An 18,738-nucleotide genomic window follows, 5' to 3' on the forward strand; every position below is an offset into this window, starting at 1 on the left:
ATATGCTTTAATATGTACCTAATAATTAATAATTGTTTTATTAACTTTGATTTGTTTCCGATATAACCACAAACTTTAGAATAGATTAATTAATTTTTACAAACAGAAATTTAAACGAAATCCAATGTTTAGACAAAAAAATTACAATAAATCTAAATTCAAATCATTCTTTTTAACTTTATCTTTGATTTTTTGTGTTATTATTTAAAAAAATAAAGAGACTTTTCAAGCATGCTTCTCGGTCTTCACGCTTTCGTCATCAATCGGATTACATTTGAGACAGCAATCGTCAATCCGATTAGCCTAGGGAAATTTTCTATACCTACGTTGAGTACCATTATTCAATCCAATCCGAGATCCGATTAGTTATCGTAAACACCCATAGATTATACTGGGTTATACCAGGTTATACTGTCGAAGTGTTGTCAAAGTTCAAACGTGAATTCACTTCGCAAACATAACATCGTGCAGAAATGAAAAGACTTCAAAATAATCCAAAGAAAGTATTTTATGTTTAATAGAGGCCTACTAACAAGCACCATGTTTATATGCGATAAACACACCAAATTACCATAATAAACACAGTAAAAGTGAGGCATTAAAGAATGTATTGACTGTCGACTCCATAAACGTCGGCGATATTTATTTCGTTGTCGCAATTTTTCAATAATTAAAAATAATGCAATTTTACGACAATGTACAACTGTTGCAATAATTTCATCCATCTCATCTATCTCATCCATATTTAAGCGTGCCGCTTCTATGAAACAAATTTCAGTTGCTTAGCCCGTACGAAAACTCACACCATGTGAAGCCACGGCCAGTAGCACTGCCAGTACCATTGCCCGTACGGTAGCAAGTAAGAAAATCCAGTTAGAAATCCAGTAAGAAAAAACGTATCGTCTGCGGCAGGCTTGAGGCTGCGTTCCGATATACACTGCAAGTACTGAAAATCTATAGTTCACGTCACGTATACTATAGATTTTCAGTACTGGCAGTGAATTTCGGAACGCAGCCTGAGGACACCGTCTACTCCTACCTCCTACCTCCCACCACGCTTTGAACTTTGAAAGTGAAAAGCAGTGAAAAGGAAGGAAAATGGCGCTATCTTGTGCGAGTAAGTATTCTTGAGAACGTAAATTAAACTTTATTTATAATCAAGCTAGCTTTTTTTTATTCTTCTTGTGTGATGTTTAAGTTTCCATGCAAATTTTCATGATAATGTACAACAAAATTTCATCGTTAAAAATTTTAGAAATTTTACATCGGCAAAGTCGGCGAACGTAACCTACGTATATTTTACCGCTTACTGTTTGCATGATATAACCTAAGCTAGTGTCGGGAACTTGACAAAGAGGTTCTTGACACTAGCTTAGATAATCAAACGAACAAAAAACCGCTTTACTGATAATAAACATAATTATGTTGTAACAGTAATAATATATAATTATGAAATAAACAGTTGTAAGAAATATATTTTATGAATACAACTTTGTTGTAAATTATAGTTAACAGTTATATTAGAAGGACTAGAAAGTAATGTTTTTTATAAATAACTTTTATTAATAATGCAAACAGTATATTGTTTTGTTACTTAATATATATATACTTAGAACACCTCTCATTTTATACATGATGTTTATGATGTATATTTAATTTAATATTCAATGATTGTATGATGCATATTTAATTTATTATTTATTTATTTATATTTATTATTTAATGAATAATAAAGATAAGTGATATATTGTGTGTAAAATGGAACACATTCTTTTTATTAAGTTAATATACTCACTTGTATATGTTTTGTTATATATAAGTATATGCATTATTTATAACAATACATTTTACTTGAAAATGTATATAAAATCATAGAAAATAGTATTAAAATTTAGCTATGATTGTTAAGACCTTAATTAGTTGTGTTTTTATATGTCCTATTTTTTTATTATTGTATTTTTCTTCTGATTATACTTTTCAACATATTTTTTATAAACATTTTTACAAACACACCAGTTATAATATCATAACATGTCTCAGTTGTTGAAATAGCGATCTGCCCTTGTTAATCAGGAGATCCCAGTTTTGATCCTTAATTGAAGCATTATTTTTTTACAAATTTTTTATAGTTTTTTAAGGGAAAAATGATTCAGAGAAGCATGTATTAAATTCTTATTGTTATCATTGTCATACATTGAATGCTTGTTAGCATTATTATTACTAAATTGATTCTTGATTTAATATTATGTGATACTACTATTCAACTTAGAATTGGATTTCAAAATGGAAAAATTTATTAGTGCACAATTTAGTGAAAATGTATATGTTAATAAGCAAATAGTTATTTTAAAAAAAATAGTTTTTAATTAGGCAAATGTCATCTGTCTGGTTAAATGCATTTGGCAGATTTGTCACAGTTTTTACTCGTTTATTTGTATTTAAATGTTATTTTCTTAATTAAATATTTGCCTGAATGCTTTTTAGGAAAATGGAAAACAATTTTATTTTATACATCAGAAATCAGAAATATGATATAATGGAAAATACTATTTTTCTAATCAAGTATTTTTTCTAAGTAAATGCTATTTAACTAAATCACTGCTAGACAAATGATATTATTTTCTTTTTTTTTTTTGGCAGTTCAGCATGCATTGAATAATGCTTTTTATAATTATCTTTTTATGTTTTTTTTTTCCTTTACAATTACCTTCACAATTTTTGTTTTACCTTTGATCTTGCTTTGTGTTGCAAAGCACATGTTCCGTGAATGGAGAATTCCTCCCTATGGTCCGTTTAGGTGAAACCTAAAAGATCTAATTAAACTAGATATATTTAGACACAAATTTGTATTGTGATTGATGTTAATATTGATTACATTTTTGGTATGAAATTGCAACGTCAATTGCAACGCATTAATATTAACATTATCAATATCATAAATCAATAATACATAAAGATATAATGATAACAATGATATTATCAATATTATTTTATAAAGCAGAAATATGATATAATTAGAAAGATCAAGTACGAGAGAGCAGAAATTCCTTTATTGTCTGCATGTATTTTTCAATACAAAGTGAGATTCCACATGGTTTATAATTTTCTCAACAAAAATGAAAATAATGAACATGTTTTGCTGTAAGAAAATTATAAACTTATATGGAATTTCACTTTGTGTTGCAAAGCACACATTGATAATGAAGAGTTTCTAGCCTCTAGCCTGTACTGAAATTTTCCTATTATATTGCATTTCTGTTTTATAAAATAAATTGATAACATTGATTAAATACATTGCCATTTTGTATAGAAATGTAATCAATATCAACAAAATGGTCAATTACAACAAAAATTTGGGTTTATTTGGTTATATCTTTTGGACTCTACCCAAAGAAAGACATCATTTGCATGTACTTTGTAACACGAAGCAAGGTAAAAGGTAAAAAAAGAAATTGTGAAGATAATTATACAGGTGAAAGTAAAAAAAAAGCAATTTGGTTAAATAGCATTTAAACACAAAATTAAATGGATGAAAGAGATTTGATCATAGATAGATAGCATTTATTCAGTCACAAGCTATTTTTCTAAAATAACTTTGTCTAACAATAAGACATGTAAAAAATCACAAAAATATCGGCACTAAGATCTTGTTATGATCGTTAAGGCTCTTTAATTAGTTATGTTTTTATATGTTGGTTTTCTTGTGATTATAATCAATTTAATTAATACTTACAGTATTATATAGAAGAAAGGTTTATAGTTAATATATTTAAATTTAATGTATTTAAATTTTAATACATTAAAATTTATCTCGAGATTTTGTAAAGATTGTTACAAATTATTTCTATAATTTTCAGTTTCTAATGAAGTACCAGAACATCCAGTAATATCTCCTGTCTCGGGATCGATATTTGAGAGACGTCTCATAGAAAAATATGTGACTGAAAATGGAGTAGATCCTATTAATGGCAAAGAACTATCTATTGAGCAGCTCATTGATATTAAAGGTATACTTTTAAACTTTATTTATTTTGTATAACATGTTTTTTTATTTAATATTTTGTTTTAATAATTATCAAAATCTCTATCTCTTCTGTTACAGCGACTCCAATTGTCAAACCCAAACCACCGAGTGCAACTTCCATCCCAGCTATATTAAAAATAATGCAAGATGAATGGGACGCTGTTATGCTACATTCATTTACGTTGCGACAACAACTTCAGACTGCAAGACAAGAGCTGTCTCATGCTTTATATCAACATGATGCAGCTTGCCGTGTGATTGCTAGATTGACTAAAGAAGTTACTGCCGCCAGAGAAGCTCTGGCTACTCTGAAGCCGCAAGCTGGAATTGTTCAGGCCACTACAATTCCACAGCCTGTATGTTATCTATTTATTTTTTTTATTAGATTTTGCGTATAATGAAGGAAATATTAAGAATAAAAATAAATATTAAGTATTTGAAATTACAAAAGGCTTAGAAGATAACATAATGTATAATGGATATAAATGAAATATGAGATATAAATTTGAGATGTAAATATACGATACTTACCTAAGAAAAACTTGGAAAATCTGTAATTTTTAGGGAATTTTTTTTTACTTTTGAAATTCATGAATTTTTGGGGGAAATTTTAAGATATTTAAGAAAATTTTTGAAATTAAAGATTAAATTGTTTTTCTGAGAAAATGATTTTTTTGATTATTTTTTTTTTTAATAATGCAAAATATCAGCAATTGATTAACAATAAACGTAAGTATCTATGTATGTTTATATATGTTTATGTACATTTTTGTATAATTTACTCAAATTTTTATTTAAAGAATTAGCAACAAAAGAAAGTAATACATTATTCTAAATTATATATTTGATTCATTGACATAGAGGACGGACTATAAGATCTAAATATCATCTTGACAGACGTAGAAAGAGAAAGAATGACGCGGAGAAAGTAACGACCATAGACTTAGGAAACTATAGATTGAGCGTAAGCCTGCGGGAGTGGTGATAAACGCGATAAGGGGAAATAACGTACGAACTCGGCTATTTTCGATATGGTTCGGATGTGTTTGTTACCCACAAGGATGGATGCTTTCTAGCTACGTACACAAGTGAGACATTATGTTACTAACACAACGCTTCACGTATGCGTAAAAGAGCCAAATATTTCCGAGTTTAACCGATATTTATCGAATTTGGTTTATGGGTCCATTTTCCCCCTTACGTTAATTATCATACCCTCCCTTATCTAAGATAGCAGTTTATGCTTGGTCTATAGTTTCCTAATTTGTTGATTAAGGACCATAAAAATAAGGCACTTAAAAATTTTATATATATATATATATAAGCGGTCGCTCGTCTGAGCCGTAGGACCGCCCACTGCGGCCCGATTGTAAGCGACGGTAAGTGGCGCGCTCAAGATAAATCAAAAGGGATTAAGATAAATCAAAAAGTCTAATAACAGTTTGCGATATTTGCAATAATTTTCGTGTAATAAAATATTAAAGTAAGCCGAATAAGAGCGCGCGGAGAGGCAAACAGTTGGTCGCCTGAGCCGGCTCGACACGGTGCGGTGCCAAGCTATCCTTTCCCTCGCCGCGCGCCACTTACCGTCGCTTACAATCGGGCTGCAGTGGGCGGTCCTACGGCTCAGACGAGCGACCGCTTGTCTCTCCGCGCGCTCTTATTCGGCTGATCTTAATATTTTATCACTCAAAAATTATTGCAAATATCGTAAAATGGTATTAGACTTTTTCATTTATTTCGATCCCTTCTACCTCATCGTGATAATCTTTATATATTGGTCTGGGACACCCTGTATATTGTATACGTTTTTGGCGATGTCGGCCGGGTTTGAAAACAGTTAGCAACGGAAAAATCGATTTTTCGGATAAAAGAAGCGCGTTTCCGCACATCGTTCTGTTTTTCAAAGAATTGCAATTTCCGCCGTTTTTTTTCCGTAATGTAGATTTTTTGGTGCAAATGTCTAAATTAATAAAAATTGAACAATAGGCTACTGAGAGTCAGCGCGGATATGTGCGAACACATGTATTGATATATAATTATTTATTTATATCTCTTACAAACGAACGTTTCGACTCACTTTGGAGTCATCCAAAGCGTATCAAAAATAATAAAACTCGAAAAAGTCGAAAAAACTAGCCATCATCAGTCACCGTGACCGGGAAGCAGTCAAGTCACCAACGGTTTGATCCGTCGTGGCATCTTAACCCGTCGTCGTGTCGCAGGCATTGACACTTGTCTATGTAACCATTAGGATTGATGAAGACTATTGAAGCTTTGAATAAATTTCAATTGTGAAAAATAAATTTCACATGTCACAGTATACACTCAAGTGATCAAAAACAAAGCGTGCTCGCCGTCTCAAGTACGAATGTATCGTCCTTGTATTAGGAATGGAACAGAATTACAATACAAATATATAATATATATATATATATATATATATATACGAGGTGTGTTCAAAAAGTATCGCGAATTTTGAATTTTCGCGGGTTACGTATATTCGAATTTCGATCTTTTTGTGGTGTTATGTTGGTACTCATGTCTCTCACTTATGCCGACAAGCTCGGCCATTTTGAATGTTCACTTAATTGTTGACAGCTGCTTTGCTTGCACGTGTTTTGGATCGTCTTCGATTTTTACCTATTCAAAAAAATGGATCAAAGAACCTGTATCAAATTTTGTGTGAAAAACGAAATTAAGTGCGCGGATGCATTCCGAATGTTGACTGTGGCATACGGAGAAGCTACCTTGGACCGAAGCAACGTTTATCGGTGGTACAAAATGTTCTCAGAAGGCCGAGAAGATGCGAACGACGAAGAGCGTGCCGGACGCCCGAGCACTTCAACAACAGACAAAAAAATTAATGAAGTGGAGAAAATGGTATTGGCCAATCGTCGAATCACCGTTAGAGAAGTTGCTGAGGACCTAAACATATCGATTGGCTCGTGCCATTCGATTTTTATCAATGATTTGGGCATGAGACGGGTCGCCGCGAAATTCGTACCAAAATTGCTCAATTGCGACCAAAAACAGCATCGCATGAACATTGCTAATGAGATGTTGGACTCTGTCCGCGACGACCCAAATTTGCTCCAGAGGGTCATAACTGGTGACGAATCGTGGGTTTATGGTTATGACGTGGAAACCAAAGCTCAATCATCTCAATGGAAGCTGCCGCACGAACCAAGACCGAAAAAAGCGCGCCAAGTTCGGTCGAATGTGAAAGTTTTGCTGACAGTTTTCTTCGATTGCAGGGGCGTGGTGCATCATGAGTTCTTGCCACAGGGTAGAACGGTCAATAAGGAATATTACCTGCAAGTTATGCGCAATTTGCGCGAAGCAATCCGCCAGAAACGCCCGGATTTGTGGAAGAACAAAAATTGGCTTTTGCACCACGATAACGCCCCTGCTCACACATCGTTGCTTGTGCGCGACTTTTTGGCCAAAAACAACACACTAATGATGCCGCAGCCACCGTATTCCCCAGATCTGGCCCCCTGTGACTTTTTCTTGTTCCCTAAACTGAAGAGGCCCATGAAAGGACGACGTTACGCTACGCTTGACGAGATAAAGACGGCATCGAAGGAGGAGCTGAACAAGATAAAAAAAAAATGATTTTTTGAAGTGCTTCGAAGATTGGAAAAACCGTTGGTACAAGTGTATAATATCTCATGGGGATTACTTTGAAGGGGACAAAATAGATATTCATGAATAAATAAATAATTTTTGAAAAAACACAAAATTCGCGATACTTTTTGAACACACCTCGTATATATATATATATATATATAAAATTACATTACAAATATATATATATATATATATATTTGTAATGTAATTTTGTTGCATTCCTAATACAGTAGAGTCTCCTTAACTTTGACCCTATGGGGTAATAAGAGTGGAATGCCAAAGTTAGAATATTCTCACCACAGCACGAATCTACCAATCACTGTGCGCGAGCAAAGCACACAGTGATTGGTAGATTCGTGCTGTGGTGAGGGTATTTTATAAAAGGGGTATTATATTAGTGTTTATGAAAGTACGTGTGAAAGAATGCAAAGATTATAGAGGGTCAAAGTTAAGGAGGTCCTACTGTATTGTATTTGTTCACTTAACACGTTCTATTAACACAACATATACAACATATATGTACATATATATATATATATATATATATATATATATATATATATACATATAGCAACACGTTCTATTAATTTGTTTGCCTTGTTTCTTGGCTTACTCTAATAATTTTTTAATATAACGTAATTTTTTACTAATTAATCTTTAATTTTTATTATTAAGCTTAATTATCAAGCTTTTGTTACAAAATAATAATTGTAGTATCTATAATATTTCAGAAGTTATATCCGCGAATACTTTATTTTATCCCATTGTGCAGAGCATAATTTGAAAGAATTAGAAAATTTAAAATTATACAAGAAACATTATTTTCAGTTCTAAGATCTTGTTATGACCATACATTGACTCTTTCTCTATTTAAATAGTGTTGAAATATTTATTTTTTATTTTATATTGTGATGAAAAATTAAAATATCTGATGAAATATTATTAATTTTTTTAAATTTTAATTTAATAATAAACGATACTAAGTATCTAGGTTCAAAATATTGAATTAAGTAATAATAAATATGAATTACGACTTAGAGCTGGGTTTTAATACTATTAATTTTCAAGTACAATGACAAACGTTTCAACTTCTATCAGGTCATTTTTATTATTTTTAAAATGTTAATTTTACATTCTAAGATTCGTAATCAGGGTTGTTAACGACTTGGAACGCTAGGAAAACCGAGAAAACTCATGGAACTTAAAAGTAAGGTAGGAAATTCTTGTAAACTGAAAAGTTATAGAAAAAAAATTTATTAATTTAGTCATTTTGCCGATTTGAACTTGCCCAATAATAAAATTTAAATTTGCCGCATATCGTGAGAAGTATATAAATTTTCAAGGGTTTTGCCACCATTTGGAGATTGTTTTGATAAATATTTCCAAAGGGGAGCAGCTTCTGATAACTTTAATCTTAATATTGTTATCAAGGAAATGGTTCTGAGTGACTTGCAAAAAGGTTTTAAGTAATGCTCACTTTTCATAAAAAATTATTAACAACAAATGTTTATTAATAAAAAATGAGATAATTATGCACTATAGGAGATATGACACAAAATGTTTGCTTTAAAGACAAATTATTTTTGTATATAATTTTTGTGTTTTTAAAACATTTTGCGTCTTTGAAGTAGAGAATTTGTGGGTAAATATGTACAAAAGAATTCCAAGCTTTTACTACAAGCATGGAAAGTCTGTAAATTGAAAGATATGCGTTGTTTTGATTTGGTTTGATTGCTATTGAATGCAATACAAAGAATGTTTTTATTTTGCTCATTTTGAACTGAAGCGCAGAAACTTTTGCCAATCATTCAGAAGTTGTCGCATCTGGATCTATCATCTACACCGATAAATGGCGTGCCTACGATATTTTGTGTAATAGAAATTATACACATTTCTCAGTCAAACATAATTTTGTAGATCCCGAAACTGGCGTTTACACGCAAAATATCGAACGCTTATGGAAAGAAATAAGAGCAAATATTTCACACGACGGCATGCAAGAATTCATTTCACACAGCATATTGCAGAATTTTTATTCAAAAGAATGTACCATTATAACAAACGGATAGATACTTTCTTTTAAATTATGAGTTGTATATAACTAGTAAATAATGTACATATTAATTAAATGTATTCTGTAATATAAAAAAATATTAAAGCAGTCATAAAACTTTATTTGTAAATATTTTTTTAATAAGGAATGAGCATTACATAAAACCTTTTGTAAGTCACTCAGGACTATCTCTTTGATAACGTAAAGATAAAGATCATCAGAGACTGCTTTCCTTTTGTGAATATTTACCATTGTTTTATTTTTACATTTTCTTATGTATTTTTCTTCGTAGAAACCGAAAATTATCACTAGAATAGCGCCACACTTAAAGAAAAATTGTTATATTGAAATGAAGTAAATAAATCTTTATTTGCATGAAATTATGCTTTATTAATTTAGAAATAAATTAATAATTTAATTCAAAGTAGAATCAAAAAGTAATATTACATTGCAAAACATTAATTGAATTATATTTTTTATAACATTTGTTACAAGAAAGCTAATAACCGTACAACATAAAAATTTGAAACTATGATTAAAAATCAATTATTGCTTTTCAATTAATTCTGTTTACGAATTATTTTATATTTTCAAATATGATTTAATATAATATTTGATTATAGCAAGTTTGCTCATAATCAAATATTATGTTAACCCTTAAAACATAAGTGGGTCTGGGACATAGACATATAAGATAGACCCAGCATTAGCTATATACATATAAATTGACAGAACGGAGCGAGAGGCAAAATGCAGGGAAATCTTTCTTTGTCTGATTCTTTAGTTAGTTGTCTTTTATTTCTAAGAATTTCTGTCATGGCCGGTATTCATAGTTGATTCTTATTTCAAGATTATCTTAAGTAATGTCTTAAGATGCTGATACGATTTTCTGATTGGTTGATAGTGTCTTAAGATATACTTAAGATAATACTTAAGATGATCTTAAATATAAGAACGGACTATGAATACCAGCCAATGATGCGTGACAGAAAAGAACAGCATTTCTTGCAGCATTTTGCCTCTTATTTGTTTTGTCAATAGTATGTCTTTAGACGTATCGAAATGGGTAGAGACCCTATAGGATCTTTAGAAATGGGTGAATGCTGGGTCTATCTTATATGTCTATGGTCTAGGAGACCTTCCCGAAAAAACTTTACTTTTGTGCTATTTTATTTTAGTTAAGCAATGAAATTGGTCAATTATAGCAGTTGATAGAGGAGACTTCAAACTTTTTTTCTACCTAGCCCGAATCTTTTTTCTTATTTTGTCTTCACACAGTAAGCGATCGAAAATGTAGGGAAATTTTTGATATGTGTTTAAGGGTTAAATGGAATCTGGAAATATAAAATAATTGTAAAGAGAATTAATTGGAAAGCAATAATTGATTTTTAATCATAGTTTCAAGTTTTTATGTCATAAGATAATTAATTTTCTTGTAATACATGTTATAAGGAAAAATATAATGATTCTACTTTTTTAGCCAAGTCTTCTAGTTCTTATTTAAAGCAATTAGATTTAGATCTAAAGTTAGTTCTTGAAAATAACGGATTATTTGATAAAGAATGTGATATGATTGAAAAACAGTTTAGGCTTTTTATTACGAAAGGTTTTAATGAACTGTTAAAGGAGTACAAGAGAGAATCGATCATTTTTGGAGAACTGTTCTTAATGTTAACTTTGCTTTTAATGAGCTTTAGATATTTATGAAGAAAGTATTGATTCTTAATCACGAAAATGCATTTGTTGAGAGAGGGTTTTCAATAAATAAGGAGATTGAAATAGAAAAAATTGAACCAAAGTAACCGATTAATTGTTGCACAAAGACAAGTGTAAATGCAGTCCAAAAGCTGCAAATGGTTTAGATAGAGTTGAAATTAATAGAAAAATGATAACTATGATGTGGAATTTTTATCAAGAATATTTTGAAGCACCAAGAATCAAAAGAAGCTTGATAGGAATAATGGAAAAGAGAATTTAAAGAAAAACAGAGTGTTAAATGAAATAAAAGAATTAAAAGTAAAGAAATTGTAAATTATTATTGACAGACTTCAAATATTTTAGAAATAGGTGAAAAGATAATGTTTCTCTCAAAAGTACAATGAAGTTTTTGTCTTATACATGTTTAAAAAATGCGTTAGAAATATAAAAAGTTTTATTTTATTATTATTTTTATTATTTCCGATATTTTTTATAAAGTTTTGTTTTTAATTAATAAAAAAATTGAATATTTTTTCTTATTCTTATTTTTGTTAAATGCTCTCTTTTTAACTTTAATTCTGGAATTTTTTCAAAAACGACTGAAAAAACTTATGGAAAATCTTGGAATTTTTCTTTTGATTTACAAACAACCTTGGTAATGAAATGATACAAATAATTATAATAGAAAATTAATAAGTTTTTTGGCTAGTTATCCAAATAAAACATGGGAGGTTTTTTTTATGCGCTCGTAAGTTTTACGGAGGTATTCTGATATATTTATTGTTCTGATTTGGACTGGATTCTCATCTTTTTATGAGGACTGTAGAATCTTACGGCAAGTGAAACAACGAACCATTCGCACGAAGCTCTGTCAAGCATGGATCTATAGTGGTCAGAATATCAAATGTTTAAAAAATGTATATTATTTAAATAATTATAACATGATTATTGTTTGAAAAAGTTACAAGGTAATGATTAATATATGATAAAGATAAAATAAATCAATAAATATGTAAAATGTAATATACTAGGTGCGCAACTAAGTTTCCGGGTTTCACACATGGATGGCGCTAGCGACACACGTAGTCGACATACATGTCTAAAGTTGTGTTTTGCTATAGCTTGGACATCTATCAACAATAACTAGTCATAATACCAACACATATCGCAACGCAAAAATATTTTTTTCTAACACTGATGAGGTCAAGTTTTGTGCTAAATAAACAGCATTTGTGGGAAGTTTTGCTTTTCTGCTTTAACCTAAAAAAAAAAAAATGCAGCTGAAGCACGTCATTTGCTTGAGGTCTACGGCGAACATGCACCATTGAAAACTACCTGTGAAGATTGGTTTAAACGCTTCAGAAGTGGTGATTTTGACACTAAGGATAAGGAGCGCTCCGGAAGACCAAAAACAATTGAGGACGCCGATTTGCAAGCGTTGGATGATGAAGATGATACGCAAATACAAGATCAACTTGCGGAAGCATTAAATATGACTTGCCAAGGTATTTCCAAACGTTTACATGCCATGGGAAAAATTCAAAAGGAAGGAAAGTGGGTGCCGCATGAGTTGACTGAGAGACAGATGGAAAATCGAAGAGCTACTTTCGAAATTTTGCTTTTGCGGCATGAAAGAGTTTCTTTCATCGAATTATTACTGGGGATGAAAAGTGGATATACTTTGAGACTCCCAAACGTAAAAAATCGTGGCTTTCACCTGGCGAAGCATCAACATCGACGACACGGCCAAATCACTTTGGAAAGAAAACAATGCTCTGCGTTTGGTGGGACCAGAAAGGAATTGTGTACTATGAGTTGCTGAAACCGGGCGAAACTATCAATGGGCATTGCTACTGACAACAACTAATCAATTTATGCCATGCATTGCTCGAAAAACGGCCAGAATGGGACACGAGACACGAACGAGTGATATTGCAGCACGACAACGCTCCGTGCCATCGCACTTCTATCGTCCAGGACACCATCAAAACGCTGAAGTGGGATCTACTACCGCACCCGCCATATTCACCAGATATGCCCCCTTCCGATTTTTACTTGTTTCGGTCGATGGTGCATGGCCTTGGCTGGGCTACACTTGGCCAATTTCGAAGAAGTGCAAAATTGATTGGATGAATGCTTTCGGTCCAAAGACGCGTTGTTTTATCATCGCGGTATTCATGTATTGTCAGAGAGATGGCAAAAATGTGTAGCTAGCGAGGGACGATACTTTGAATAAACTATTTTTTGTATTCTTTTTGAAATTTTCCATTTTTCATTGATCAAAAAAACTCGGAAACTTAGTTGCGCACCTAGTAATTAAAAATTAAAACTGATAAATAACTGAAGTAAATTATGAAAATAGAAATAAATGTATAAATGAAGTTGGTTTTATTTCTAAAGTATCTATTGTAATCAATTATAAAAATTAATTTGCGGTGAAAAATAATTGGAAGTAGAATGTTCATTGGACACATGGAGAAGTTTCTCCGATCTTTATTGTTGAATTATTTATTTCCCGAACATTGACAATACAGTGAGGCATATGAAATCTTATGACAGGATAAGGAAAAAAAATAGGAAAGTAGGAAAGAAAGGAGGAAGAAAAGTAATGGGGATAATGAGGCTCAGGAGGGAGATAACATTTTTAGTATCGGTAAATATATGTCTGATAAAAGTTTAGTATCACTCTATTAACCGTGTATCCGCACCGAGAAGCGACAATCTTGTGAAAGAAGCGCGAGTTAGTAGCAGAGAGAGGGAGAAGCGTCAAGAGCCCACCAGCAGCTCGGAATATACCTTGTCTAACCGTTCCGTGTTTTGCTGTAAATTCAAACTTCGTTTTTGTTTTCGAATATGTATTATCTCAGATATCAGTTTTTTGTTTAAGGATCTTTCCTTGTCCAATATTTTTATATTCTCCCAATCAAACTCATACAGAGATACCACGCTGTGCTTAGTAATTATCGAGTGTTGTTTAATATTTCTTTATATGTGGTTTCTGTGTTCCGGAATTCTTGTTTTTAATAATCATTTAGTTTGCCCCACGTATGAAGCATCGCAATCATTGTAGTTAATTTGATAAACAACGTTGGAATGAGAGGGGGGAGGGGGGGTTGTCTTTGTGTACCTTAATATATTTCCGTAATTTGTTTAATCCAGAATATGCTATATGAGTCGGAGGTTCACTCCTGACAAGGTATCTAAATTTCTCAGACAAGTACAAAGGAGATGGTAAAAAAGACTTTCTTTTCATCTATGTTGGATGTATTATTCAAATTATTACTAGTGAGCATCTCATTCACAAGATCAATTTTTGAGTGCATTCTTTTTTTGATAGTGTGAAAAATGAGATCTAAAAAATAACTATTGTCCAAGAGAATGCGAACCACTTTATCAAAATTCTGTTGATAAAAAATCGGATGTGATAATCGAAGAACTCTGTCCGTCAGACTCACTATGATATTGGTCTTTTGACAGAAAGGATGGCAGGAAAAATAATTGAGATAGCGTCTTGAGTATGTGAGTTTCTGGTACTAGTTGCTAATAAGATGCCTGTTTTTTTAAATTAGTATTACTAAAAAGTTCAAGGAGCACCTCCCACCATGAATGTAAACTTCAGTCTTGGATGGTATGAATTAAAAATTTCTAAACAAGTTTTGAGTTTTGTGAACAGACATTACGATGTCATCCACGTACCTAATATAGAACATGCATGAGCCTTCCAAAGACATTGCTTTAAATCCTGCAAAACAAGATCGGCAACAACCGGAGACAAAGGACATTTCATCGGAACACCGAATGTTTGTTTATAAAACCTGTTGTTAAAAGTAAAACAGGTTGAATTTAACACGAACTTGAGAGAATTAATAAACTCATCCATAGGAAGGCTTGTGTTTTTTTCAATCAGATGCCATCTATTAGTGATGCTCACAATTACCAAATCAACGGGAACATTAGTAAATAATGCAACAACATCAAGAGATATAAGTACAGAATCATCAGAAATTTTCAAATTAGAGATGTTGTCAACGAATCGAAAGCTATTATTAATGTGGCTACTCGGAGGTGGTAGGCTGTTATGTAAGATTGAGTGTAAAAAGGACGCTAAATTATGCAGTGGGCTTCTTATGGATGACACTATGATACGCAGTGGGTTATTTGGTTTGTGAACTTTAGGTAAACCATACGCCCGTGGTTGATTCGATGTATTAACCCTTAAACACACCGTTTCTGTAAAATACCCTGAAACACATTTTTGGTCTGGGAGACTTTTTCAACTTTGAAAAGCTATAATTTTGATTACAATCAATATTTTTCTACGATTTTTTTTTTAAACAAAAGTTCAAAATCTCAGGAGTGTGACTGCATAATCGGCATTGCCGATAAATAATTTATTGTGAAGTTATAAAAGCAAAACCATTAAGCAAAAATGAGAAATTGGTCAAAAATTCACTTTTTCTTCAAAAAAATCATATCTTCGCAACAACAAACGTTTAAGGACTTTCAAATACGGCGTTTTAAAGCTAAAGAGTCACACTTTCAAAATAAAATTTGGCAAAGTCATTTCTTTTAAAAAGTATAATTATGTAACATGGAGAATATGAGGTATTTTTGGGCATCTAAAAATCTACTTAAAAAAAAAAAAAATCATATCTTTGCAACAAAAAACTTTAAAGAACTTTACAGTACGGCGTTTTAAAGTTAAAGATTTATACTTTCAAAAAAAAATTATATTGTCATTTTTATTAAAAAATGTACTTATGTAACAAGGCGAATATGAGGAATTTTTGATTAAATCGTGTCTAAAATTGAAAATTGATGTGTTTCATGATATATTTCGGAAACTCTTTTTTCTACAACATTTTATAGTATTCCAACTTTAGACAGAGTATATGCGAGTGACATCTGTAAATCGACCTGTTCGAACGTATTTTGTCCAGTTTTTTTATGTAAAATACTCACAAAAAAAGTTTCACTTACACACTATATGGGTTGCATTGACCCTAACAAAACTTTGCTGCCGTGCCGTTCAAATTCTAGTTGACCAAAAAAGTTGATCAACTATATCAATTGAAAGAGGAGATTTCAAACTTTTTTTACGTCTTGGTCCGAACCTCCTATTTCATTCCGTCTTCACATAGCAAGCGTTCAAAACTTTATATGGGGTCTCTCAGACCCACTTACGTGTTTAAGGGTTAAGATAATTGTGCTTAGGACCGGATATGAACTCTTTCTACTTCTACCTCTTTAACATTGTTTTCAACTTATCATTTTGTTCACAGGATTACGATTAATAATTGTGTACGTGTCTCGATCGTCTAGTAGTTTTCATTTTTTGTATATACTCTGCGTTGTTGAGAGCCATAACCACATTATCTTTGTCCGCTTTCGTAAAAATAATGTGTGGATTATTAGTGATGAACAAATTAGTGGCTGGTATCAAGGATTGAGAAGAGTCGCGAATTCCAGATCACAATGGTAGTATGCTTTCTAGATTATCATAAGGCTTTTGACTGTATCAATTTGACTGGCGGCACTTGTGGAACATTCTGATAGAAATGGAAACGCCTGAACATCTCGTTATACTAATCAAAAACTTATATGAATCGAATAGTGCAAGGATAAGACTGGACAACTTTTACTCGACACCTTTTAAGGTAGAAAGAGGAGAACGTCAAGGATGCATTCTATCACTGGTTTTATTTAACATCTACGGCGAATATATTATGAGGAAAGCGCTAGAGGATTGGAATGGAAGAATTGTGATAGCCGGGAAAAGGATCTCCAACACGAACTATGTTGATGAAACCATCCTGATTGCTGCAAATGAGGAGGAAATGACAGCCCTTCTACGTAGAGTAGAGATGGAAAGCCTGAAACTAGATTTGAAAATAAACAGGCAAGAAACGAAATTAATGGTGATCTATCGAAATAGCTTTATACGGTGACGCTTTCGGATGGCATTAAACTGGTGGACGGGTATGTGGGATCGCACATTAACAACCAAGGTAACTGTTCAGAAGAGATCAGGAGGCGTATGGGAATGGCAAAGAGCACAGTGAGTAAACTGACGAAAATATGGAGGGACCGCTCAATATCTAAGAGAGTGAAGATGGAGCTCATGCATGCCTTGGTCTTTTTTATCTTGTACGGGACGGAAATGTGGACGTTGAGAGCGACGGAGCGCAGAAAGATAGATGCTTTTGAAATATGGTGCTGGAGATGGATGCTCCGAATTCCGTGGACGGCACGCAGAACGAACGTATCGATTCTCCGAAAGCTGGGAGTCCAGACGAGGCTCTATTTCATCTGCCTGCAACGCGCGCTTTAATTCTTTGGTCATATTGCTCGTTGAGATGGAAACAGCCTAGAGAGGCTGATTGTGACGAGAAACGTAGAGGGACGTGGGTCTCGTGGACGGTCGCCCACGTGGTGGGCTGACCAGATACGGGAGGCCACCAGAACATTATTTTGCGGGATCATCAGAAAAGCGGAAGATTGTGATCGATGGATGGAACTGGTTGTCCGTGTCACAGCACGTCACGACCCCCAATAATGGGGGAAAAACGACTAGTAGTAGTATCAAGGACACAATTTTTTTATCCATAACGTTTCTATTGTCTTGGATCCTGTTAATCCCCCGAAGCAAAGTCTTATTTCTAAATTCCGGGATGTTTGGAATTTTTACTCTGCCAATGTTATCTTTTTTTATTTTTAACTTTTTTTTCTAATTTTGCTGTTCACGATTATACTCACAGTTAATTTGCGGACACTGAAGATGACCCAAATCATGGTCGAAACGTTTGTTAATTTTATGAATTAATAAATTGGAATCTGCACACGAACATCTGCTGTTGGCTCTTATTGGCACGTTTGAGAATTGATAACAGCGATAGACCCAATAAATGAATATCAAATTAAATGGCTTGAACTGAACTTTATTGTGAGCACAGTAGTTACTTAAAGAAACTATCTATGTTAAAGAACGCAGAGACATGCATATAACTTTTGCATGGTAAAGTAAATATTACTATATAATAAAAGGTGTAGCGTTCTTTCTAACGAGTACAATGATGTATAATATATCAAAATTATTTTATAAATTATACAAGTTATGTCGGTTTTAAGTGTCGCGAGCGAATAGTACTATTTCAATTTTGTACCTGCGGTGTGGCTAACTTCCGACTTCCGCTTTGGCGATTGACACGTAACATGTTGACATCTGATATTGTAATATTTACTGTAAAATATAATTTAATGTAAAATATAAGTAATAAAAATACGAAAATTTACAGATTTACAAAATTATTGAAATATTCAACAAAATTAT

The 18,738-nt window shown here is 32.4% G+C and overlaps 1 protein-coding gene across 1 annotated transcript in view; it reads left to right on the forward strand.

Annotated features, from left to right (window-relative positions):
• The first annotated feature begins 981 nt into the window (after positions 1-981).
• The window catches only part of LOC105200634 (pre-mRNA-processing factor 19), a 74,302-nt gene continuing 56,545 nt past the window's right edge, over positions 982-18,738 (forward strand). Inside the window, exons 1-3 of the mRNA XM_011168273.3 lie at positions 982-1,117; positions 3,858-4,007; positions 4,103-4,380. Coding sequence (XP_011166575.1) covers positions 1,099-1,117; positions 3,858-4,007; positions 4,103-4,380 — 447 coding nt within the window. The 5' untranslated portion in view covers positions 982-1,098. The remainder of the gene's footprint in view (positions 1,118-3,857; positions 4,008-4,102; positions 4,381-18,738) is intronic.

Source organism: Solenopsis invicta, chromosome 14, assembly GCF_016802725.1.
Source record: "Solenopsis invicta isolate M01_SB chromosome 14, UNIL_Sinv_3.0, whole genome shotgun sequence".
NCBI lineage: Eukaryota > Metazoa > Arthropoda > Insecta > Hymenoptera > Formicidae > Solenopsis > Solenopsis invicta.